The 27641-nt window shown below is 43.5% G+C and overlaps 1 protein-coding gene across 2 annotated transcripts in view; it reads right to left on the bottom strand.

Moving 5' to 3' along the window:
- Positions 1 to 1837: 1837 nt before the first annotated feature.
- Positions 1838 to 27641, bottom strand: part of LOC135543308 (interleukin-1 receptor accessory protein-like 1) — a 538127-nt gene continuing 512323 nt past the window's right edge. For both annotated transcript variants that reach the window (XM_064970484.1, XM_064970485.1), the window contains exons 10-12: positions 25185 to 25355; positions 23298 to 23342; positions 1838 to 5479 (exon numbers count right to left, since the gene is read on the bottom strand). In XM_064970484.1, coding sequence (XP_064826556.1) covers positions 4737 to 5479; positions 23298 to 23342; positions 25185 to 25355 — 959 coding nt within the window. In that variant the 3' untranslated portion in view covers positions 1838 to 4736. The remainder of the gene's footprint in view (positions 5480 to 23297; positions 23343 to 25184; positions 25356 to 27641) is intronic.

The raw sequence follows: 27641 nt of genomic DNA, 5'->3' as shown, positions 1-27641 counted from the left end.
TGATGGCACAAGCGGGGAGCACAGCCAACAGCGAGTCGCAGTAGTCCAGACGGGAGATGACAAGTGCCTGGATTAGGACCTGTGTAACTTCCTGTGTGAGGTAGGGTTGTACTCTACAGATGTTGTAGAGCAGGAACCTGCAGGAGAATGACAGGGTGTTGTCCAGGGTCATGCCAAGGTTCTTTTCACTCTGGGAGGGGATACCGTGGAGTTGTGAACTGTGACGGAGAGGTCTTGGAGCGGACAGGTCTTCCCTGGGAGGAAGAGCAGCTCCGTCCTGTCAAGGTTGAATTTGAGGTGGTGGGCCGACACCCAAGCTGAGGTATCTGGCAAGCACGCAGAGATGTGTGTCGCCACCTGGGTGTCAGAAGGGGGGAAGGAGAAAAGTATAGCAATGATAGGAGAGACCATGTGAGGATATGACGGAGCCGAGTGACTTAGTGTAGAGAGAAGAGGAGAGGGCCTAGAACTGAGCCCTGGGGGACACCAGTAGTGAGATTATGTTGTGCAGACCGATCCTCTCCACGTCGCATGGTTGGAGCAGCCTGCCAGGTAGGATGCAATCCAAGAATGTGCAGAGACGCCCAGCCTTGAACAGGTGGAGAGGAGGATCTGATGGTTCACGGTGTCGAAGGCAGCGGATAGATCTAGGAGGATGAGAACAGAGGACAGAGTCAGCTTTGGCAGAGCGAATAGCCTCCGTGACACAGGGAAGAGTAGTCTCAGTTGAGTGATCCGTCTTGAAGCCTGACTGGGTAGGGGCTGAGTGACTAGGGTTAGAGGAGAGGGAGAGGGAGACAGAAAAGGAAAGTAGTGATCAGAGACCTGGAGGGGGGTTGCTGGGAGATTAGTAGGTCAACAGCCTCTAGTAAAGATGAAGTCAAGCGTATTGCCTGCCTTGTGAGTGGGAGGGGACTGGGAAAGGGTGAAGTCAAAAGAGGCAAGGAGGGGAAAGGAAGAATCGGAAAGAAATGAATCGAAGGCAGACGTCGGGAGGTTGAAGTCGTACAGTCCGAAGGCCTGTGAACACTGACACATCCATAATTACAATATTTGAGTGTGTGTGTGTATGTGTGATGTACAGACATGATCACAAGCTTAGCTGCTGCTGCGGTCCGGTATAGTGGCCTGGATTCTGTCGTCACAGACAGCGTCAGGGGGGCAACATTGCAGTGACGGTTGGATCTATCCGGGGTTCAGGATTACAGTGTTTTTCTGCAACATACAGTTTCCCAACATATCTCAACACCAAAGAGTGGAGTAGGAATTTAGCAGACGCTTATGTAATCAATATGAAATCTTATTATGTGAGTTAGGACATTGTAATATGGTTATTAACGTGTAATGGGAGAGGAACTACATCATAACTACATTATAAGTGATTCATTAAGTGCCCAGTGTTTCCACATTTCTATTAAATATGACCCAGAATTAAATAGTTTTCCTTCCAAAGTGTTTTAATTTAATAGGTTAAAAAGCAGTTTTTTTGTGCTGTGTACCCCAACAACAGAATGGTAGAATGGTGTGGGTATATATCGGTCATTAAACATATTCATGCAAGTAGAATGCTGATTGGCCAGCTCACCCTCCTCTAGACCGCTGATTGGCCAGCTCTTCCTCAGGGAGATTACATCATGCTCTATGAGGATAAAACAAGCAGTTTTTAAACGGTCTATTTGAGATACAAGTTTGAGGTGGGTTTTTTTAAGTGCTTTTTCCCCCCTCCAATTTATGTTTTGGCCACAAATACGAGTATACGAGGCGGAATATTAACTTTTAAAAGTGAAATTTACTTTAAATGAAAATCTACAATTGCAATCAGCATTTGATTTGGTGTCCCATCATAACAAGACTGTTGATGTCAAGATGCAAGTAGAGAGGTCTAAAGAACAATTATTAAATGTGTTTTTATTATTAATAATAATAGTATCTCTTTAATTAACATTGCAGGTACATAATAAAAAACGAAATGAATCAGAAACAGGAGAGACAACAGAACCGTAATCTTGTCTCAAAATGGTGAAAGTGCCTGGAATAATTCTGTGCTATATATTATTAATTATGATCATCATTAATGTCATTATTATGATTACCAGAAAGATTCATAAAACAAGTTTGCCACTCACTCTGAAAATGCAAACTTATTTTTTTATGAATGTGGCTAGATTGTCTTCATCTTATTATCATTTTTGATTTATATACACAATGTCATAGAATACAAGATATCCACACCTTAAAGGAGCTCTGTCTTGAATGTATCAAACGTTACTGTGTTTTCTGTTGGGTCAGGCAGGTATGACAGTTGGAAATTGACGTTGATCTCAGTGATATAACAAGCAGCCAACAGAGTACAGTACATTGAAGAAAGAGACCAACACTTTGAAAAATTAAACCAAAGGGAAATTGAAAAAACAATAATTTTTGCAGACCGAGGGGGACATAGACATCTCTTACAGACTCGTTGTGTATAGGTTAATACTGTGCATAATGTGTGGCACTACAAGGGACTGAATACACTGCCTCACTGTTTCTGTTTAGAAGCTGCTAGCACTATGAAGTATCAATAAAACAATGTTACGATATCAGATATTACAGTGTGTCGAACACCCGTGTCAGATCCTGTAAATGATCGTATCTTACTTCATAGGGCTAGCCTCGCAAGAACTATGTATGAAATGATTGTGGATTGTATGAGAGCACAGTCTCTCACTTTCTTTCTTTCTGAGGTTCCCTTGGAGACTGTTTACATCAGTGTAACCACGGCAATGGTATAGGGACATGCGTTGTGTCAGGACGGACCCAACACAGGCCTAATCTCCCCACTAAAGCGCCTCCCAACCAGCTTTATCAAGTCCTGGTAAAAAACAACGTTGGGGTCTTTGAGTAGCTCTTATTGTTGCTTAACTGGACTTCATGACATCATATGTTGGCCAATCAGAAACTAACCAAAAAACTTGGTAAAGCCCTAAAACAAGCCATAAAACAAGCCCTAATGTGGATCATGTGGTGTGGATTTCAGATCTTTTTTCTTCACAAGCACAATTTTAGCTTTGGTCTCACTTGCTTGAAGAATAATGAGGATAATCTTGCCTTTTCCCGTACCACTACGGACCATTGGATATTTGAAGGGGTTTAAGTTGAATTTCAGAGGAATCAAAATGGATGTGCATTTATTTGTCACTGTGTGTGGAGATACATTTCTCTTGGGTGGAACTCAATGATTTGCTCCTGTATTTTGGTCCGTTTGACAGACTGTCACATGGTATGCTAGACATTTCTTCTTCTAGGAACATATGACAACAACACACTGAACATATCTTGGAAGTCAACTGTGTTCAGTGTGTCGTCTTTTCAAAATGGCTGCTGTCCTTCTCCATAGAAATCAGGGAGGCACTACGTGGAGGTTATCTGGTATTCGTGTGCAGTGGGGAAATGAAGATGCTTCTCACCAATCTGCTTTGATGAACGTTTTCGAGTGTGAACAGTGTTTCTTCTTTTCAAATACATTGACATATATCATAGGTTGAAAACATCTAGTTACTATGCACACTCCTCTGTTATGGAAAAGTCTTCGAAACACAAATATATATCCCCCCACCCAACAATGATATTAGGACTTGATGAAAACATCTCAAATGATTTTATATTTTTTCATCTTTCCACTAAGATAAGACATTTAGTGAAGGACTCAAACATCCACTTTGTCTGCTATGCAATTTGGGAACTGCATAGCAAAATAATGTAGAAAACAGAATGCATGTTACTCTATTTCTGTCATTAGTGGGATGAAATGTGAATAAGTATGTACTTCCAAGCAAATATTTTTGTTACAAAAATATACTTTCTCATAAAATAATACAGATAGTTGTTTTTAGGGTGATATATGTTTCTGTTAAGCTGAACAGAAAGGCTGTCTTTTCAAAAGAGCATGTCACTATGTTTGCGAGAGCTGCAATACTTGCACACCAAGTCTAGCACCAGTCTCTATAGTGTCCTGATGGGTCGGTTCATCTATTCATATCTTGCATACTCCCAGGCCTCTTCATCTGTTGCATAATCTAGTTTTGTTTAATAAGAGTCCCAAATAAAAGAAGATTCCATCTATGTAACCAGGACATTTTCTTTCGAATGAAACATCAAAACTTTCCCGCTACAATGTCATAACTGTTCAAAAACAAAGAGTTCAAACCACCAGTACAACCACCAGTCCAGATCAAAATTACAACAGTTCAGCCCTCAGACCTCACAGACCATCGTTTCACTTTCATACCGAAATACAAACAAATTCAAACCATAAATCAAAACAGACGTAGAAATTTGATGATAAAAACTGGTGAATGAAAGGTCAAAGAAAAACAACAGAAAAATACTGACGCTATAAAGAAATATAAAATATATGTACAAGACCCTGTATTCCTTGAGTTTCTGGGAAAGTGAACATCGGCGTTGGTGTCTGTGTGTACAGGCATTTCAAACCAAACGGGTTCTCCTTTTCACGCCAAATCCTCCTTAGTCCTTGTCAAACAAATGTGGTCTGAGTCTGATGGAATGACTTGTCCTGTGTTGGTGATTTCCCCCTGTGAATCCTGGTGCAAATTCCACAGCAGCTGTCTCTAGTCCACTAACGGTCTCCGTAGCAACACCCCCTCCACCGCCACCACCACCGCACACTCTGCCAGCTAGTTCTCCCTCTACATACAATATATCCCATCTGTCCCTATGCCAGCCTGGTGCTGTCACCAGATGACACTGGATATACTGGTCTCGCGTGGCAGCAGCGGTAGCATGGCGTTATTGGCGTGTGCCTCCTCGATGCTCTGTTCTCTGGGTGTCCTGGCCTGGCCGTGGGGCCTCTGTCCGTTGATCAGAGTCATAGGGATGTTGCAGTAGGTGTGCTGGTTACCCAGGGTGGAGAGGGGAGGCAGGCTGCCGCTGGGGGCCATGTCGTACTCGTAGCTGCGGTAGTAATGTTTCTGCTGCCTCATCTGGGTGTGGTAGTTGACAGTGGAGTTGTGGAAGGTGCTCCGCAAGTCCGGGTGAGCCGTGGCCATGGCGGTGGAGGTGGCGGCTGCCATGGAGATGGCGGAGACGGTCTGGAGCTCACCGAAAGTGCCCTGCTCGCTGACGTCCAGCACCTGCTCATTGCTGATGATGGGCTCCATGTGCTTGAAGGGCATCTCGTACTGCAAGTGTTTCCAGAAGTTGGAGCTGAGCTTGTTGCTCTTGGGGCCACGCCACTTGATGACGGTCAGCATCTTGATGGTGTGTTTGAGCGCTTCCACTTCCTGGTAGTTCATGATGCCATGAAGCTCGGCACACTCAATCAGAATCACCTTGATCTCCCCGGTGACCAGCATGTTCCGGAGGCGGGTCTCCAGCTCGAAGATACTCCAACCCCGCCGCACCACATAATTGGGTGTCATGACAATGATGAGGCGCTTGGATTGGTCCACACAGCGCGCCACGTCCTCGATATAGGCTGGAGAGAGGGAAGGAGAGGCATACAGAGAGAGAAGGGAGGGAAGGAGAGGGATACAAAGAGAGAGGGGAGGGAGGGAGAGGGATACAGAGAGAGAGGAGGGAGGGAAGGAGAGGGATACAGAGAGAGAAGGGAGGGAAGGAGAGGGATACAGAGAGAGAAGGGAGGGAAGGAGAGGGATACAGAGAAAGAAGGGAGGGAAGGAGAGGGATACAGAGAGAGAAGGGAGGGAAGGAGAGGGATACAGAGAAAGAAGGGAGGGAAGGAGAGGGATACAGAGAGAGAGGGGAGGGAATGAGAGGGATACAGAGAGAGAAGGGAGGGAAGGAGAGGGATACAGAGAGAGAAGGGAGGGAAGGAGAGGGATACAGAGAGAGAAGGGAGGGAAGGAGAGGGATACAGAGAGAGAGAGGGAGGGAATGAGAGGGATACAGAGAGAGAGAGGGGGAGGGAATGAGAGGGATACAGAGAAAGAAGGGAGGGAAGGAGAGGGATACAGAGAGAGAAGGGAGGGAAGGAGAGGGATACAGAGAGAGAAGGGAGGGAAGGAGAGGGATACAGAGAAAGAAGGGAGGGAAGGAGAGGGATACAGAGAGAGAGAGGGGAGGGAATGAGAGGGATACAGAGAGAGAGGGGAGGGAAGGAGAGGGATACAGAGAAAGAGACGGGAGCGAATGAGAGGGATACAGAGAGAGGGGAGGGAAGGAGAGGGATACAGAGAGAGAGAGAGGGGAGGGAATGAGAGGGATACAGAGAAAGAAGGGAGGGAAGGAGAGGGATACAGAGAGAGAAGGGAGGGAAGGAGAGGGATACAGAGAGAGAAGGGAGGGAAGGAGAGGGATACAGAGAGAGAGAGGGGAGGGAATGAGAGGGATACAGAGAGAGAGGGGAGGGAAGGAGAGGGATACAGAGAAAGAGACGGGAGCGAATGAGAGGGATACAGAGAGAGAGGGGAGGGAAGGTGAGGGATACAGAGAGAGAGAGGGGAGGGAATGAGAGGGATACAGAGAGAGAGGGGAGGGAAGGAGAGGGATACAGAGAGAAGGGAGGGAAGGAGAGGGATACAGAGAGGGAAGGAGGGAAGGAGAGGGATACAGAGATAGAAGGGAGGGACGGAGAGGAATACAGAGAGAGAAAGGAGGGAAGGAGAGGGATACAGAGAGAGAAAGGAGGGAAGGAGAGGGATACAGAGAGAGAAAGGAGGGAAGGAGAGGGATACAGAGAGAAGGGAGGGAAGGAGAGGGATACAGAGTGAAGGGAGGGAAGGAGAAGGATACAGAGGGAAGGGAGGGAGGGAGAGGGATACAGAGAGAAAGGTGGGAAGGAGAGGGATACAGAAGGAGGGGAGGGAATGAAAGGGATACAGAGAGAAGGGAGGGAATGAGAGGGATACAGAGAGAAAGGAGGGAAGGAGAGGGATACAGAGGGAGGGGAGGGAATGAGAGGGATACAGAGAGAAGGGAGGGAATGAGAGGGATACAGAGGGAGGGGAGGGAATGAGAGGGATACATAGAGAAGGGAGGGAATGAGAGGGATACAGAGAAAGAAGGGAGGGAAGGAGAGGGATACAGAGAGAGAAGGGAGGGAAGGAGAGGGATACAGAGAGAGAAGGGAGGGAAGGAGAGGGATACAGAGAAAGAAGGGAGGGAAGGAGAGGGATACAGAGAGAGAGAGGGGAGGGAATGAGAGGGATACAGAGAGAGAGAGGGGAGGGAATGAGAGGGATACAGAGAAAGAAGGGAGGGAAGGAGAGGGATACAGAGAGAGAAGGGAGGGAAGGAGAGGGATACAGAGAGAGAAGGGAGGGAAGGAGAGGGATACAGAGAAAGAAGGGAGGGAAGGAGAGGGATACAGAGAGAGAGAGGGGAGGGAATGAGAGGGATACAGAGAGAGAGGGGAGGGAAGGAGAGGGATACAGAGAAAGAGACGGGAGCGAATGAGAGGGATACAGAGAGAGAGGGGAGGGAAGGAGAGGGATACAGAGAGAGAGAGAGAGGGGAGGGAATGAGAGGGATACAGAGAAAGAAGGGAGGGAAGGAGAGGGATACAGAGAGAGAAGGGAGGGAAGGAGAGGGATACAGAGAGAGAAGGGAGGGAAGGAGAGGGATACAGAGAGAGAGAGGGGGAGGGAATGAGAGGGATACAGAGAGAGAGGGGGAGGGAAGGAGAGGGATACAGAGAAAGAGACGGGAGCGAATGAGAGGGATACAGAGAGAGAGGGGAGGGAAGGAGAGGGATACAGAGAGAGAGAGAGAGAGAGGGGAGGGAATGAGAGGGATACAGAGAGAGAGGGGATGGAAGGAGAGGGATACAGAGAGAGAGAGAGGGGAGGGAAGGAGAGGGATACAGAGAGAGAGGGGAGGGAAGGTGAGGGATACAGAGAGAGAGAGGGGAGGGAATGAGAGGGATACAGAGAGAGAGGGGAGGGAAGGAGAGGGATACAGAGAGAAGGGAGGGAAGGAGAGGGATACAGAGAGGGAAGGAGGGAAGGAGAGGGATACAGAGATAGAAGGGAGGGACGGAGAGGAATACAGAGAGAGAAAGGAGGGAAGGAGAGGGATACAGAGAGAGAAAGGAGGGAAGGAGAGGGATACAGAGAGAGAAAGGAGGGAAGGAGAGGGATACAGAGAGAAGGGAGGGAAGGAGAGGGATACAGAGTGAAGGGAGGGAAGGAGAAGGATACAGAGGGAAGGGAGGGAGGGAGAGGGATACAGAGAGAAAGGTGGGAAGGAGAGGGATACAGAAGGAGGGGAGGGAATGAAAGGGATACAGAGAGAAGGGAGGGAATGAGAGGGATACAGAGAGAAAGGAGGGAAGGAGAGGGATACAGAGGGAGGGGAGGGAATGAGAGGGATACAGAGAGAAGGGAGGGAATGAGAGGGATACAGAGGGAGGGGAGGGAATGAGAGGGATACATAGAGAAGGGAGGGAATGAGAGGGATACAGAGAAAGGGGAGGGAATGAGAAGGATACAGAGAGAAGGGAGGGAATGAGAGGGATACAGAGAGAAGGTAGGGAAGGAGAGGGATACAGAGGGAGGGGAGGGAATGAGAGGGATACAGAGAGAAGGGAGGGAATGAGAGGGATACAGAGAGAAGGGAGGGAATGAGAGGGATACAGAGAGAAGGGAGGGAATGAGAGGGATACAGAGAGAAGGGAGGGAAGGAGATGGATACAGAGAGAAGGGAGGGAATGAGAGGGATACAGAGGGAGGGGAGGGAATGAGAGGGATACAGAGGGAGGGGAGGGAATGAGAGGGATACAGAGAGAAGGGAGGGAATGAGAGGGATACAGAGAGAAGGGAGGGAATGAGAGGGATACAGAGAGAAGGGAGGGAAGGAGATGGATACAGAGAGAGGGTAGGGAAGGAGAGGGATACAGAGGGAGAGGGGAGGGAGGGAGAGGGGAGGGAGAGATACAGATATACAGAGAGAGGTGAGAACGAGAGAGAAAGAAAGAGAGGCAAGAATGATATGAAGTTACAGTATGAAATAATAACACAATATATAATAGTATATAATATAAATGTATCATATATATATATATATATATATATAGATATTCTAGTCTGTATGTATAGTATGTAAAACATGGTCTATCATCCACTGGTTGATGCTGCCTGCTATGGTTATTTATTGAGTTTGACGAGCTAAATAGGATATTTCAATGGGAGTCTATACATCTAATGCATCATATAGAGCATTTTACATGTAAAAACATCCAATATTGAGAAAAACAGAGAGAATGAGAAATAAGTCAACAAACACAAAACACACTAACATCAGAAAATAAGACAACATATCAGACCCATAGCCTTGTTAAACACACTGACATCAGACAATACATTGACCTATCAGACCCATAGCCTTGTTAAACACACTGACATCAGACAATACATTGACCTATCAGACCCATAGCCTTGTTAAACACACTGACATCAGACAATACATTGACCTATCAGACCCCATAGCCTTGTTAAACACACTGACATCAGACAATACATTGACCTATCAGACCCGTAGCCTTGTTAAACACACTGACATCAGACAATACATTGACCTATCAGACCCATAGCCTTGTTAAACACACTGACATCAGACAATACATTGACCTATCAGACCATTAGCCTTGTTAAACACACTGACATCAGACAATACATTGACCTATCAGACCATTAGCCTTGTTAAACACACTGACATCAGACAATACATTGACCTATCAGACCCATAGCCTTGTTAAACACACTGACATCAGACAATACATTGACCTATCAGACCATTAGCCTTGTTAAACACACTGACATCAGACAATACATTGACCTATCAGACCCATAGCCTTGTTAAACACACTGACATCAGACAATACATTGACCTATCAGACCCATAGCCTTGTTAAACACACTGACATCAGACAATACATTGACCTATCAGACCCATAGCCTTGTTAAACACACTGACATCAGACAATACATTGACCTATCAGACCCATAGCCTTGTTAAACACACTGACATCAGACAATACATTGACCTATCAGACCCATAGCCTTGTTAAACACACTGACATCAGACAATACATTGACCTATCAGACCCATAGCCTTGTTAAACATTAGCCTTGTTAAACACACTGACATCAGACAATACATTGACCTATCAGACCCATAGCCTTGTTAAACACACTGACATCAGACAATACATTGACCTATCAGACCATTAGCCTTGTTAAACACACTGACATCAGACAATACATTGACCTATCAGACCCATAGCCTTGTTAAACACACTGACATCAGACAATACATTGACCTATCAGACCCATAGCCTTGTTAAACACACTGACATCAGACAATACATTGACCTATCAGACCCATAGCCTTGTTAAACACACTGACATCAGACAATACATTGACCTATCAGACCCATAGCCTTGTTAAACACACTGACATCAGACAATACATTGACCTATCAGACCCATAGCCTTGTTAAACACACTGACATCAGACAATACATTGACCTATTGGACCCATAACCTTGTTAAACACACTGACATCAGACAATACATTGACCTATTGGACCCATAACCTTGTTAAACACACTGACATCAGACAATACATTGACCTATCAGACCCATAGCCTTGTTAAACACACTGACATCAGACAATACATTGACCTATTAGACCCATAGCCTTGTTAAACACACTGACATCAGACAATACATTGACCTATCAGACCATTAGCCTTGTTAAACACACTGACATCAGACAATACATTGACCTATCAGACCCATAGCCTTGTTAAACACACTGACATCAGACAATACATTGACCTATCAGACCCATAGCCTTGTTAAACACACTGACATCAGACAATACATTGACCTATCAGACCCATAGCCTTGTTAAACACACTGACATCAGACAATACATTGACCTATCAGACCCCTATCAGCCTTGTTAAACACACTGACATCAGACAATACATTGACCTATCAGACCCATAGCCTTGTTAAACACACTGACATCAGACAATACATTGACCTATCAGACCATTAGCCTTGTTAAACACACTGACATCAGACAATACATTGACCTATCAGACCCATAGCCTTGTTAAACACACTGACATCAGACAATACATTGACCTATCAGACCATTAGCCTTGTTAAACACACTGACATCAGACAATACATTGACCTATCAGACCCATAGCCTTGTTAAACACACTGACATCAGACAATACATTGACCTATCAGACCCATAGCCTTGTTAAACACACTGACATCAGACAATACATTGACCTATCAGACCCATAGCCTTGTTAAACACACTGACATCAGACAATACATTGACCTATCAGACCCATAGCCTTGTTAAACACACTGACATCAGACAATACATTGACCTATCAGACCCATAGCCTTGTTAAACACACTGACATCAGACAATACATTGACCTATTGACCCATAGCCTTGTTAAACACACTGACATCAGACAATACATTGACCTATTGGACCCATAACCTTGTTAAACACACTGACATCAGACAATACATTGACCTATCAGACCCATAGCCTTGTTAAACACACTGACATCAGACAATACATTGACCTATCAGACCCATAGCCTTGTTAAACACACTGACATCAGACAATACATTGACCTATCAGACCCATAGCCTTGTTAAACACATCAGACAATACATTGACCTATTAGACCCATAGCCTTGTTAAACACACTGACATCAGACAATACATTGACCTATCAGACCCATAGCCTTGTTAAACACACTGACATCAGACAATACATTGACCTATCAGACCCATAGCCTTGTTAAACACACTGACATCAGACAATACATTGACCTATTAGACCCATAGCCTTGTTAAACACACTGACATCAGACAATACATTGACCTATCAGACCCATAGCCTTGTTAAACACACTGACATCAGACAATACATTGACCTATCAGACCCCATAGCCTTGTTAAACACACTGACATCAGACAATACATTGACCTATCAGACCATTAGCCTTGTTAAACACACTGACATCAGACAATACATTGACCTATCAGACCCATAGCCTTGTTAAACACACTGACATCAGACAATACATTGACCTATCAGACCCATAGCCTTGTTAAACACACTGACATCAGACAATACATTGACCTATCAGACCATTAGCCTTGTTAAACACACTGACATCAGACAATACATTGACCTATCAGACCCCATAGCCTTGTTAAACACACTGACATCAGACAATACATTGACCTATCAGACCCATAGCCTTGTTAAACACACTGACATCAGACAATACATTGACCTATCAGACCCATAGCCTTGTTAAACACACTGACATCAGACAATACATTGACCTATCAGACCCATAGCCTTGTTAAACACACTGACATCAGACAATACATTGACCTATCAGACCCATAGCCTTGTTAAACACACTGACATCAGACAATACATTGACCTATCAGACCCATAGCCTTGTTAAACACACTGACATCAGACAATACATTGACCTATCAGACCATTAGCCTTGTTAAACACACTGACATCAGACATCATACATTGACCTATCAGACCCCATAGCCTTGTTAAACACACTGACATCAGACAATACATTGACCTATCAGACCCCATAGCCTTGTTAAACACACTGACATCAGACAATACATTGACCTATCAGACCCATAGCCTTGTTAAACACACTGACATCAGACAATACATTGACCTATCAGACCCATAGCCTTGTTAAACACACTGACATCAGACAATACATTGACCTATCAGACCCATAGCCTTGTTAAACACACACTGACATCAGACAATACATTGACCTATCAGACCCATAGCCTTGTTAAACACACTGACATCAGACAATACATTGACCTATCAGACCCATAGCCTTGTTAAACACACTGACATCAGACAATACATTGACCTATTAGACCCATAGCCTTGTTAAACACACTGACATCAGACAATACATTGACCTATCAGACCCATAGCCTTGTTAAACACACTGACATCAGACAATACATTGACCTATCAGACCATTAGCCTTGTTAAACACACTGACATCAGACAATACATTGACCTATCAGACCATTAGCCTTGTTAAACACACTGACATCAGACAATACATTGACCTATCAGACCCATAGCCTTGTTAAACACACTGACATCAGACAATACATTGACCTATCAGACCCATAGCCTTGTTAAACACACTGACATCAGACAATACATTGACCTATCAGACCCATAGCCTTGTTAAACACACTGACATCAGACAATACATTGACCTATCAGACCCATAGCCTTGTTAAACACACTGACATCAGACAATACATTGACCTATCAGACCCATAGCCTTGTTAAACACACTGACATCAGACAATACATTGACCTATCAGACCCATAACCTTGTTAAACACACTGACATCAGACAATACATTGACCTATCAGACCCATAGCCTTGTTAAACACACTGACATCAGACAATACATTGACCTATCAGACCCATAGCCTTGTTAAACACACTGACATCAGACAATACATTGACCTATCAGACCCATAACCTTGTTAAACACACTGACATCAGACAATACATTGACCATTAGCCTTGTTAAACACACTGACATCAGACAATACATTGACCTATCAGACCCATAGCCTTGTTAAACACACTGACATCAGACAATACATTGACCTATCAGACCATTAGCCTTGTTAAACACACTGACATCAGACAATACATTGACCTATCAGACCCATAGCCTTGTTAAACACACTGACATCAGACAATACATTGACCTATCAGACCCATAGCCTTGTTAAACACACTGACATCAGACAATACATTGACCTATCAGACCCATAGCCTTGTTAAACACACTGACATCAGACAATACATTGACCTATCAGACCCATAGCCTTGTTAAACACACTGACATCAGACAATACATTGACCTATCAGACCCATAGCCTTGTTAAACACACTGACATCAGACAATACATTGACCTATCAGACCATTAGCCTTGTTAAACACACTGACATCAGACAATACATTGACCTATCAGACCATTAGCCTTGTTAAACACACTGACATCAGACAATACATTGACCTATCAGACCCATAGCCTTGTTAAACACACTGACATCAGACAATACATTGACCTATCAGACCCATAGCCTTGTTAAACACACTGACATCAGACAATACATTGACCTATCAGACCCATAGCCTTGTTAAACACACTGACATCAGACAATACATTGACCTATCAGACCCATAGCCTTGTTAAACACACTGACATCAGACAATACATTGACCTATCAGACCCATAGCCTTGTTAAACACACTGACATCAGACAATACATTGACCTATCAGACCCATAACCTTGTTAAACACACTGACATCAGACAATACATTGACCTATCAGACCCATAGCCTTGTTAAACACACTGACATCAGACAATACATTGACCTATCAGACCCATAGCCTTGTTAAACACACTGACATCAGACAATACATTGACCTATCAGACCATTAGCCTTGTTAAACACACTGACATCAGACAATACATTGACCTATCAGACCCATAGCCTTGTTAAACACACTGACATCAGACAATACATTGACCTATCAGACCATTAGCCTTGTTAAACACACTGACATCAGACAATACATTGACCTATCAGACCCATAACCTTGTTAAACACACTGACATCAGACAATACATTGACCTATCAGACCCATAGCCTTGTTAAACACACTGACATCAGACAATACATTGACCTATCAGACCCATAACCTTGTTAAACACACTGACATCAGACAATACATTGACCTATCAGACCCATAGCCTTGTTAAACACACTGACATCAGACAATACATTGACCTATCAGACCCGTAGCCTTGTTAAACACACTGACATCAGACAATACATTGACCTATTAGACCCATAGCCTTGTTAAACACACTGACATCAGACAATACATTGACCTATCAGACCCCATAGCCTTGTTAAACACACTGACATCAGACAATACATTGACCTATCAGACCCATAGCCTTGTTAAACACACTGACATCAGACAATACATTGACCTATCAGACCCATAGCCTTGTTAAACACACTGACATCAGACAATACATTGACCTATCAGACCCATAGCCTTGTTAAACACACTGACATCAGACAATACATTGACCTATCAGACCCATAGCCTTGTTAAACACACTGACATCAGACAATACATTGACCTATCAGACCCATAGCCTTGTTAAACACACTGACATCAGACAATACATTGACCTATCAGACCCATAGCCTTGTTAAACACACTGACATCAGACAATACATTGACCTATCAGACCCCATAGCCTTGTTAAACACACTGACATCAGACAATACATTGACCTATCAGACCCATAGCCTTGTTAAACACACTGACATCAGACAATACATTGACCTATCAGACCCATAGCCTTGTTAAACACACTGACATCAGACAATACATTGACCTATCAGACCCATAGCCTTGTTAAACACACTGACATCAGACAATACATTGACCTATCAGACCCCATAGCCTTGTTAAACACACTGACATCAGACAATACATTGACCTATCAGACCATTAGCCTTGTTAAACACACTGACATCAGACAATACATTGACCTATCAGACCCATAGCCTTGTTAAACACACTGACATCAGACAATACATTGACCTATCAGACCCATAGCCTTGTTAAACACACTGACATCAGACAATACATTGACCTATCAGACCATTAGCCTTGTTAAACACATCAGACAATACATTGACCTATCAGACCCATAGCCTTGACCTTAAACACACTGACATCAGACAAAACATTGACCTATCAGACCCCATAGCCTTGTTAAACACACTGACATCAGACAATACATTGACCTATCAGACCCATAGCCTTGTTAAACACACTGACATCAGACAATACATTGACCTATTAGACCCATAGCCTTGTTAAACACACTGACATCAGACAATACATTGACCTATCAGACCCATAGCCTTGTTAAACACACTGACATCAGACAATAAGACAACATATCAGACCCATAGCCTTGTTAAACACACTGACATCAGACAAAACATTGACCTATCAGACCCATAGCCTTGTTAAACACACTGACATCAGACAATACATTGACCTATTAGACCCATAGCCTTGTTAAACACACTGACATCAGACAATACATTGACCTATCAGACCCATAGCCTTGTTAAACACACTGACATCAGACAATAAGACAACATATCAGACCCATAGCCTTGTTAAACACACTGACATCAGACAAAACATTGACCTATCAGACCCATAGCCTTGTTAAACACACTGACATCAGACAATACATTGACCTATTAGACCCATAGCCTTGTTAAACACACTGACATCAGACAATACATTGACCTATCAGACCCATAGCCTTGTTAAACACACTGACATCAGACAATAAGACAACATATCAGACCCATAGCCTTGTTAAACACACTGACATCAGACAAAACATTGACCTATCAGACCCATAGCCTTGTTAAACACACTGACATCAGACAATACATTGACCTATTAGACCCATAGCCTTGTTAAACACACTGACATCAGACAATACATTGACCTATCAGACCCATAGCCTTGTTAAACACACTGACATCAGACAATAAGACAACATATCAGACCCATAGCCTTGTTAAACACACTGACATCAGACAATACATTGACCTATCAGACCCATAGCCTTGTTAAACACACTGACATCAGACAATACATTGACCTATTAGACCCATAGCCTTGTTAAACACACTGACATCAGACAATACATTGACCTATCAGACCCATAGCCTTGTTAAACACACTGACATCAGACAATAAGACAACATATCAGACCCATAGCCTTGTTAAACACACTGACATCAGACAATACATTGACCTATCAGACCATTAGCCTTGTTAAACACACTGACATCAGACAATACATTGACCTATCAGACCCCATAGCCTTGTTAAACACACTGACATCAGACAATACATTGACCTATCAGACCCATAGCCTTGTTAAACACACTGACATCAGACAATACATTGACCTATCAGACCCATAGCCTTGTTAAACACACTGACATCAGACAATACATTGACCTATCAGACCCATAGCCTTGTTAAACACACTGACATCAGACAATACATTGACCTATCAGACCCATAGCCTTGTTAAACACACTGACATCAGACAATACATTGACCTATCAGACCCATAGCCTTGTTAAACACACTGACATCAGACAATACATTGACCTATCAGACCCCATAGCCTTGTTAAACACACTGACATCAGACAATACATTGACCTATCAGACCCATAGCCTTGTTAAACACACTGACATCAGACAATACATTGACCTATCAGACCCATAGCCTTGTTAAACACACTGACATCAGACAATACATTGACCTATCAGACCCATAGCCTTGTTAAACACACTGACATCAGACAATACATTGACCTATCAGACCCATAGCCTTGTTAAACACACTGACATCAGACAATACATTGACCTATCAGACCCCATAGCCTTGTTAAACACACTGACATCAGACAATACATTGACCTATCAGACCATTAGCCTTGTTAAACACACTGACATCAGACAATACATTGACCTATCAGACCCATAGCCTTGTTAAACACACTGACATCAGACAATACATTGACCTATCAGACCCATAGCCTTGTTAAACACACTGACATCAGACAATACATTGACCTATCAGACCATTAGCCTTGTTAAACACATCAGACAATACATTGACCTATCAGACCCATAGCCTTGTTAAACACACTGACATCAGACAAAACATTGACCTATCAGACCCCATAGCCTTGTTAAACACACTGACATCAGACAATACATTGACCTATCAGACCCATAGCCTTGTTAAACACACTGACATCAGACAATACATTGACCTATTAGACCCATAGCCTGGTTAAACACACTGACATCAGACAATACATTGACCTATCAGACCCATAGCCTTGTTAAACACACTGACATCAGACAATAAGACAACATATCAGACCCATAGCCTTGTTAAACACACTGACATCAGACAAAACATTGACCTATCAGACCCCATAGCCTTGTTAAACACACTGACATCAGACAATACATTGACCTATCAGACCCATAGCCTTGTTAAACACACTGACATCAGACAATACATTGACCTATTAGACCCATAGCCTTGTTAAACACACTGACATCAGACAATACATTGACCTATCAGACCCATAGCCTTGTTAAACACACTGACATCAGACAATAAGACAACATATCAGACCCATAGCCTTGTTAAACACACTGACATCAGACAATACATTGACCTATCAGACCCATAGCCTTGTTAAACACACTGACATCAGACAATACATTGACCTATCAGACCATTAGCCTTGTTAAACACACTGACATCAGACAATACATTGACCTATCAGACCCATAGCCTTGTTAAACACACTGACATCAGACAATACATTGACCTATCAGACCATTAGCCTTGTTAAACACACTGACATCAGACAATACATTGACCTATCAGACCCATAGCCTTGTTAAACACACTGACATCAGACAATACATTGACCTATCAGACCCCATAGCCTTGTTAAACACACTGACATCAGACAATACATTGACCTATCAGACCCATAGCCTTGTTAAACACACTGACATCAGACAATACATTGACCTATCAGACCCATAGCCTTGTTAAACACACTGACATCAGACAATACATTGACCTATCAGACCCATAGCCTTGTTAAACACACTGACATCAGACAATACATTGACCTATCAGACCATTAGCCTTGTTAAACACACTGACATCAGACAATACATTGACCTATCAGACCCCATAGCCTTGTTAAACACACTGACATCAGACAATACATTGACCTATCAGACCCCATAGCCTTGTTAAACACACTGACATCAGACAATACATTGACCTATCAGACCCATAGCCTTGTTAAACACACTGACATCAGACAATACATTGACCTATCAGACCCATAGCCTTGTTAAACACACTGACATCAGACAATACATTGACCTATCAGACCATTAGCCTTGTTAAACACACTGACATCAGACAATACATTGACCTATCAGACCCATAGCCTTGTTAAACACACTGACATCAGACAATACATTGACCTATCAGACCCATAGCCTTGTTAAACACACTGACATCAGACAATACATTGACCTATCAGACCCGTAGCCTTGTTAAACACACTGACATCAGACAATACATTGACCTATTAGACCCATAGCCTTGTTAAACACACTGACATCAGACAATACATTGACCTATCAGACCCATAGCCTTGTTAAACACACTGACATCAGACAATACATTGACCTATCAGACCATTAGCCTTGTTAAACACACTGACATCAGACAATACATTGACCTATCAGACCCATAGCCTTGTTAAACACACTGACATCAGACAATACATTGACCTATTAGACCCATAGCCTTGTTAAACACACTGACATCAGACAATACATTGACCTATCAGACCCATAGCCTTGTTAAACACACTGACATCAGACAATACATTGACCTATCAGACCCATAGCCTTGTTAAACACACTGACATCAGACAATACATTGACCTATCAGACCCATAGCCTTGTTAAACACACTGACATCAGACAATACATTGACCTATCAGACCATTAGCCTTGTTAAACACACTGACATCAGACAATACATTGACCTATCAGACCCATAGCCTTGTTAAACACACTGACATCAGACAATACATTGACCTATCAGACCCATAACCTTGTTAAACTGTATGTTCTAAACTGCCGATATAATGGCTATTAGAGACCTACTGAGTCACAATAATAACTCAAAGTGATAACAATATGAGAGAAATTGATCTGTGTGTGTGTGTGTGTGTGTGTGTGTGTGTGTGTGTGTGTGTGTTTGTGTGTGTCTGTGCGTGCGTGTGTGTGCGGCTACTATGTGTTTGTGTGTGTGTGTGTGTGTAGGGAAACACACTATACAAGCTGCCCTTTCTAAACAGTGTTCCTCATTTGTAACAGTCATCGAGCCAAATGTAGCCATTGTGCGTGTCCCATACATGCCAGAAGAGTAGAGGCTGCTAAAGTCTGCTGTTAGTGAGGCTGCTGGGGTCCTGTCAGAAACAAAGACTTTTCCACTACAGGTTGACAGTATTAACTAAGCTTCCCTTTCTAATCAAAGAGCCCCTACTGTGAGAGGTGCTGCTCTCTGAGCCAACAGAGCTGGCCATCTCTCTCTCTCTCTTTCTTGATCTCTCTCTCACTCTCCCTCTTTCCATCTCTCCATCTCCCTTTCTCCCTCACTCTCTCTCCATCTCCTTATGCACCCCTCTACATCTCCCTCGCCATCCGTCTCTCTCCTTCTTGTCTCCCTCCAACCCTTGGGGAGGTTAAAACTCAAAAGGGCTTTTCTCTTTTATGCCTTATGCTCAGCTGAGCCCCTGGGGATAGAGAAGAGCAAGAGAGCAGTCTGATTAGCAGGAGCATGGAGAACAAAGCCCTCTCATCACCTCACTATGATAAGTCAGTCTGGATGTTCTCTGTAATTGGACTATAACGCTGGCAAACACAAGACCCCTTTCCACCCTCTACTATCTCTCTCTCTGCTTCTCTCTCTCTCTGCTTCTCTGTCTCTCTCTCTTTGCTTCTCTGTCTTTTTCTCTCTGCTTCTCTGTCTCTTTCTCTCTGCTTCTCTGTCACTCTCTCTCTGCTTCTCTGCCTCTCTCTCTCTGCTTCTCTCTGCTTTTCTGTCTCTGCTCCTCTCTCTCTCTCTACTTCTCTGTCTCTCTGCTTCTCTATCTCGCTGCTTCTCTGTCTCTGCTCCCCTGCTTCACTCTCTCTGCTTCTCTCCCCCTCTGCTTCACTGTCTCTACTCCCCTGCTTCTCTCTCTCTCTGCTTCTCTCTCTCTTTGCTTCTCTCTCTCTGCTTCTCTGTCTCTGCTCCTCTGCTTCTCTCTCTCTCTCTGCTTCTCAATTCTCTCTCTCTCTGCTTCTCTCTCTCTGCTCCTCTGCTTCTCTCTCTCTCTGCTTCTCTCACTCTGCTTCTCTCACTCTGCTTCTCTGTCTCTGCTTCTCTGTCTCTGCTCCCCTGCTTCTCTCTCTCTCTGCTTCTCTCTCTCTCTGCTTCTCTGTCTCTGCTCCTCTGCTTCTCCCTCTCTCTCTCTCTGCTTCTCTGATCCTCTGATCCTCTGCTTCTCTCTCTGTCTCTGTCTCTTTCTCTCTCTCTCTCTGCTTCTCTCTCTCTGCTCCTCTGCTTCTCTCTCTCTACTTCTCTCTCTCTGCTCCTCTGCTTCTCTCTCTCTCTGCTTCTCTCTCTCTGCTTCTCTGTCTCTCTGCATCTCTGTCTCTGCTCCTCTGCTTCTCTCTCTCTGCTTCTCTCTCTGCTTCTCTGTCTCTGCTCCCCTGCTTCTCTCTCTCTCTGCTTCTCTCTCTCTCTGCTTCTCTGTCTCTGCTCCTCTGCTTCTCTCTCTCTCTCTCTCTCTCTCTCTCTCTCTCTGTCTTTGCTTCTCTCTCTCTGCTTCTCTGTCTCTGCTCCTCTGCTTCTCTCTCTCTGATTCTCTCTCTCTCTACTTCTCTCTCTCTGCTCCTCTGCTTCTCTCTCTCTGCTTCTCTCTCTCTCTGCTTCTCTCTCTCTCTCTGTTTCTCTGTCTCTCTGCTTCTCTGTCTCTGCTCCTCTGCTTCTCTCTCTCTCTGCTTCTCTGTCTCTGCTCCCCTGCTTCTCTCTCCCTCTGCTTTTCTCTCTCTCTGCTTCTCTGTCTCTACTCCCCTGCTTCTATCTCTCTCTGCTTCTCTGTCTCTGCTCCTCTCTCTCTCTGCTTCTCTGTCTCTACTCCCCTGCTTCTCTCTCTCTCTGATTCTCTCTCTCTACTTCTCTCTCTCTGCTCCCCTGCTTCTCTCTCCCTCTGCTTTTCTCTCTCTCTGCTTCTCTGTCTCTACTCCCCTGCTTCTATCTCTCTCTGCTTCTCTGTCTCTGCTCCTCTCTCTCTGCTTCTCTCTCTCTCTCTGCTTCTCTGTCTCTACTCCCCTGCTTCTCTCTCTCTCTGCTTCTCTCTCTCTACTTCTCTCTCTCTGCTCCTCTGCTTCTCTCTCTCTCTGCTTCTCTGTCTCTGCTTCTGTCCCTGCTCCTCTGCTTCTCTCTCTCTCTGCTTCTCTCTCTCTGCTTCTCTGTCTCTGCTCCTCTGCTTCTCTCTCCCTCTCTCTCTCTCTGTCTTTGCTTCTCTGTCTCTGCTTCTATGTCTCTCTGCTTCTCTGCTTCTCTGTCTCACTCTGTCTCTCTCCGTCTCTCTCCGTCTCTCTCCGTCTGTCTCCGTCTGTCTCCGACTCTCGCTGTCTCTCTCTAGAGTAGCACGGATGGTGCGGCTGGTTGTGGCTGGTTGTGGCTGGGTGAGGCTGGTTGTGGCTGGGTGTGGCTGGTTGCAGCTGGGTGAGGCTGGTTGTGTCAGGTTGTGGCTGGGTGTGGCTGGGTGTGTCAGGTTGTGGCTGGGTGTGGCTGGTTGTGGTTAGTTGTGGCTGGTTGTGTCAGGTTGTGGCTGGGTGTGGCTGGGTGTGGCTGGTTGTGTCAGGTTGTGTCAGTTTGTGGCTGGTTGTGGTTAGTTGTGGCTGGGAGTGGCTGGTTGTGGTTAGTTGTGGCTGGTTGTGTCAGGTTGTGGCTGGGTGTGGCTGGTTGTGTCAGGTTGTGGCTGGGTGTGGCTGGATGTGTCAGGTTGTGGCTGGTTGTGTCAGGTTGTGGCTGAGTGTGGCTGGGTGTGGTTAGTTGTGGCTGGTTGTGTCAGGTTGTGGCTGGTTGTGGTTAGTTGTGGCTGGGAGTGGCTGGTTGTGGTTAGTTGTGGCTGGTTGTGTCAGGTTGTGGCTGGTTGTGGTTAGTTGTGGCTGGTTGTGTCAGGTTGTGGCTGGTTGTGGTTAGTTGTGGCTGGGAGTGGCTGGTTGTGGCTGAGTGTGCCTGGATGTGTCAGGTTGTGGCTGGGTGTGGCTGGTTGTGGCTGAGTGTGCCTGGATGTGTCAGGTTGTGGCTGGGTGTGGTTAGTTATAGCTGGTTGTGGTTAATTCTGGCTGGTTGTGTCAGGTTGTGGCTGGGTGTGGCTGGGTGTGGTTAGTTGCTGACACAAGTAGGGGTAAGTGTCTGGGGGAATGAGAGTACCTCTAAGGAGTCTTGAATCGTCCTGGAAATGATCATTGGTGAAACCTAAACATAAATAGTTCAACATTCAAAAGGTGTGATCAGGTAGTCTTGCAGAAAGACATCAGAGGAAGTTAGAGTCAGGGGACTTAAATAAGTTACTTAGATAAACTGTGCCAAGTTTCTCTCAACTCATCAAAACACCTTTATCCCAGTTTAATATGGGAGTTGTGGCATCAGAACCTAAGGAGCCTGTCAGTTTACATACTATGTATTACATTGTAATAGATGAGTTTCAAACAATTCATTGGCTATGAAGACTACTATTTCAATTGACTACTTTATACTCAAACTTTCAACATAGCATATATTTCAATGAAATAAATAGCTTGATTTGCATCAAAAAAAAAAGTTAATTCATTTGCCAAGAGACAAATCCATTGACTAATGAGGTCTTAGAGGAGAACAAAAGTCCTTAGAAGGTCTGTATTTCAGCCCTGGGTTTGTGCCACGTATCCCCTATTAACACAGTCCCCCTGACAACACAAACATTTAAGTCAAACTGGCTGTAATCGTAACATCGACACAAACTGAACAATGTGACAGACAAGAATGTGACACAAATGAGGAAAAACAAAGAAAAGGATTCCAACTAGGAGTAATGGAACAGTATCAGAGAAGCATTATCCTCCTGTATCAGAGAAGCATTATCCTCCAGTATCAGAGAAGCATTATCCTCCAGTATCAGAGAAGCATTATCCTCCAGTATCAGAGAAGCATTATCCTCCAGTATCAGAGAAGCATTATCCTCCCGTATCAGAGAAGCATTATCCTCCCGTATCAGAGAAGCATTATCCTCAAGTATCAGAGAAGCATTATCCTCCAGTATCAGAGAAGCATTATCCTCCAGTATCAGAGAAGCATTATCCTCCAGTATCAGAGAAGCATTATCCTCCAGTATCAGAGAAACATTATCATCCAGTATCAGAGAAGCATTATCCTCCAGTATCAGAGAAGCATTATCCTCCAGTATCAGAGAAGCATTATCCTCCAGTATCAGAGAAGCATTATCCTCCAGTATCAGAGAAGCATTATCCTCCAGTATCAGAGAAGCATTATCCTACAGTATCAGAGAAGCATTATCCTCCAGTATCAGAGAAGCATTATCCTACAGTATCAGAGAAGCATTATCCTACAGTATCAGAGCAACATTATCCTCCAGTATCAGAGAAGCATTATCCTCCAGTATCAGAGAAGCATTATCCTCCAGTATCAGAGAAGCATTATCCTCCCATATCAGAGAAGCATTATCCTCCAGTATCAGAGAAGCATTATCCTCCAATATCAGAGAAGCATTATCCTCCAGTATCAGATAAGCATTATCCTCCAGTATCAGAGAAACATTATCCTCCAATATCAGAGAAGCATTATCCTCCAGTATCAGAGAAGCATTATCCTCCAGTATCAGAGAAGCATTATCCTCCAGTATCAGAGAAGCATTATCCTCCAGTATCATGGTCCTATCACAGGTGCCAAGTGTGAATCTGAATTACAAGCAGTAAACTGCAGTCAACATGCAGAAGTCCCCTTTGATTGGTTGTGAGACAGCGATCATGAAGACATGATTAAGACCGGATCAATGCAATACAATCACAAAGATGATTATTACCCACTAATTACACATTTTCAGCTATACCACAGACAACTCAAAATCAGCGGCTGAACGCTACATGCTGTTATGTTGTAATTAACAGGTTAAAGTGACAGTTCACTGCAAAATCAACGTTTGTCAGATGTTTACAGTGCAAAGTAAGATGGTAGAATGTGTCACGTGATATGTACACAACACAATGACAACATTAGAAACAGAATTAAACAGGAAATAAACCAAAAAGGTACAAAACTTACTTCCGGTTGGGATCAAGTCCCTGTCTGGAATGAACAGTTTATACCCATAATGCCTCTCCAGGACGTCGGGTAGGATCTCCAGGGCGAAGCGTTCCTCCTCACGCGTCTCCTGACTCCACTGGTCCGGGTCCACTTTGGTGTATGACAGATAGGCATCATAGTCCTTATTATCTACAGGAGTAACACACAGACCAGTCTATTACTACACTATAGATACAGACCAGTCCATTACTACACTATAGATACAGACCAGTCCATTACTACAATATAGATACAGACCAGTCCATTACTACACTATAGATACAGACCAGTCCATTACTACACTATAGATACAGACCAGTCCATTACTACACTATAGATACAGACCAGTCCATTACTACACTATAGATACAGACCAGTCCATTACTACACTATAGATACAGACAAGTCCTTTACTACACTATAGATACAGACCAGTCCATTACTACACTATAGATACAGACCAGTCCATTACTACACTATAGATACAGACCAGTCCATTACTACACTATAGATACAGACCAGTTCATTACTACACTATAGATACAGACCAGTCCATTACTACACTATAGATACAGACCAGTCCATTACTACACTATAGATACAGACCAGTCCATTACTACACTATAGATACAGACCAGTCCATTACTACACTATAGATACAGACCAGTCCATTACTACACTATAGATACAGACCAGTCCATTACTACACTATAGATACAGACCAGTCCATTACTACACTATAGATAGAGACCAGTCTATTACTACACTATAGATACAGACCAGTCCATTACTACACTATAGATACAGACCAGTCCATTACTACACTGTAGAGGATATTAGTAACACACAGACCAGTCTATTACTACACTATAGAGGATACAGACCAGTCCATTACTACACTATAGAGGATACAGACCAGTCCATTACTACACTATAGAGGATACAGACCAGTCCATTACTACACTATAGAGGATATTAGTAACACACAGACCAGTCTATTACTACACTATAGAGGATACAGACCAGTCCATTACTACACTATAGAGGATACAGACCAGTCCATTACTACACTATAGAGGATACAGACCAGTCCATTACTACACTATAGAGGATACAGACCAGTCTATTACTACACTATAGAGGATACAGACCAGTCCATTACTACACTATAGAGGATACAGACCAGTCTATTACTACACTATAGAGGATACAGACCAGTCTATTACTACACTATAGAGGATACAGACCAGTCTATTACTACACTATAGAGGATACAGACCAGTCCATTACTACACTATAGAGGATACAGACCAGTCTATTACTACACTATAGAGGATACAGACCAGTCCATTACTACACTATAGAGGATACAGACCAGTCTATTACTACACTATAGAGGATACAGACCAGTCCATTACTACACTATAGAGGACACAGACTAGTCTATTACTACACTATAGAGGTTACAGACCAGTCTATGACTACACTATAGAGGATATTAGTAACACACAGACCAGTCTATTACTACACTATAGAGGATACAGACCAGTCTATTACTACACTATAGAGGATACAGACTAGTCCATTACTACACTATAGAGGATACAGACCAGTCTATTACTACACTATAGATGATACAGACCAGTCTATTACTACAATATAGAGGATACAGACCAGTCTATTACTACACTATAGAGGATACAGACCAGTCCATTACCACACTATACAGGATACAGACCAGTCCATTACTACACTATAGAGGATACAGACCAGTCTATTACTACACTATAGATGATACAGACCAGTCTATCTCTACACTATAGATGATACAGACCAGCCCATTACTACACTATAGAGGATATTAGTAACACACAGACCAGTCTATTACTACACTATAGAGGATACAGACCAGTCTATTACTACACTATAGATACAGACCAGTCCATTACTACACGAAAGATACAAACCAGTCCATTACTACACTATAGAGGATACAGACCAGTCTATTACTACACTATAGATACAGACCAGTCCATTACTACACGAAAGATACAAACCAGTCCATTACTACACTATAGAGGATACAGACCAGTCCATTACCACACTATAGATGATACAGACCAGTCTATTACTACACTATAGATGATACAGACCAGTCTATTACTACACTATAGATGATACAGACCAGTCTATTACTACACTATAGATGATACAGACCAGTCTATCACTACACTATAGATGATACAGACCAGCCCATTACTACACTATAGATGATATTAGTAACACACAGACCAGTCTATTACTACACTATAGAGGATACAGACCAGTCTATTACTACACTATAGATACAGACCAGTCCATTACTACACGAAAGATACAAACCAGTCCATTACTACACTATAGAGGATACAGACCAGTCTATTACTACACTATAGA

Source organism: Oncorhynchus masou, chromosome 7 (genome assembly GCF_036934945.1).
Source record: "Oncorhynchus masou masou isolate Uvic2021 chromosome 7, UVic_Omas_1.1, whole genome shotgun sequence".
Classification (NCBI taxonomy): Eukaryota; Metazoa; Chordata; class Actinopteri; order Salmoniformes; family Salmonidae; genus Oncorhynchus; species Oncorhynchus masou.
The sequence above is the reverse complement of the archived record's forward strand: the minus strand, read 5'-3'. Positions and strand labels throughout refer to the sequence as shown.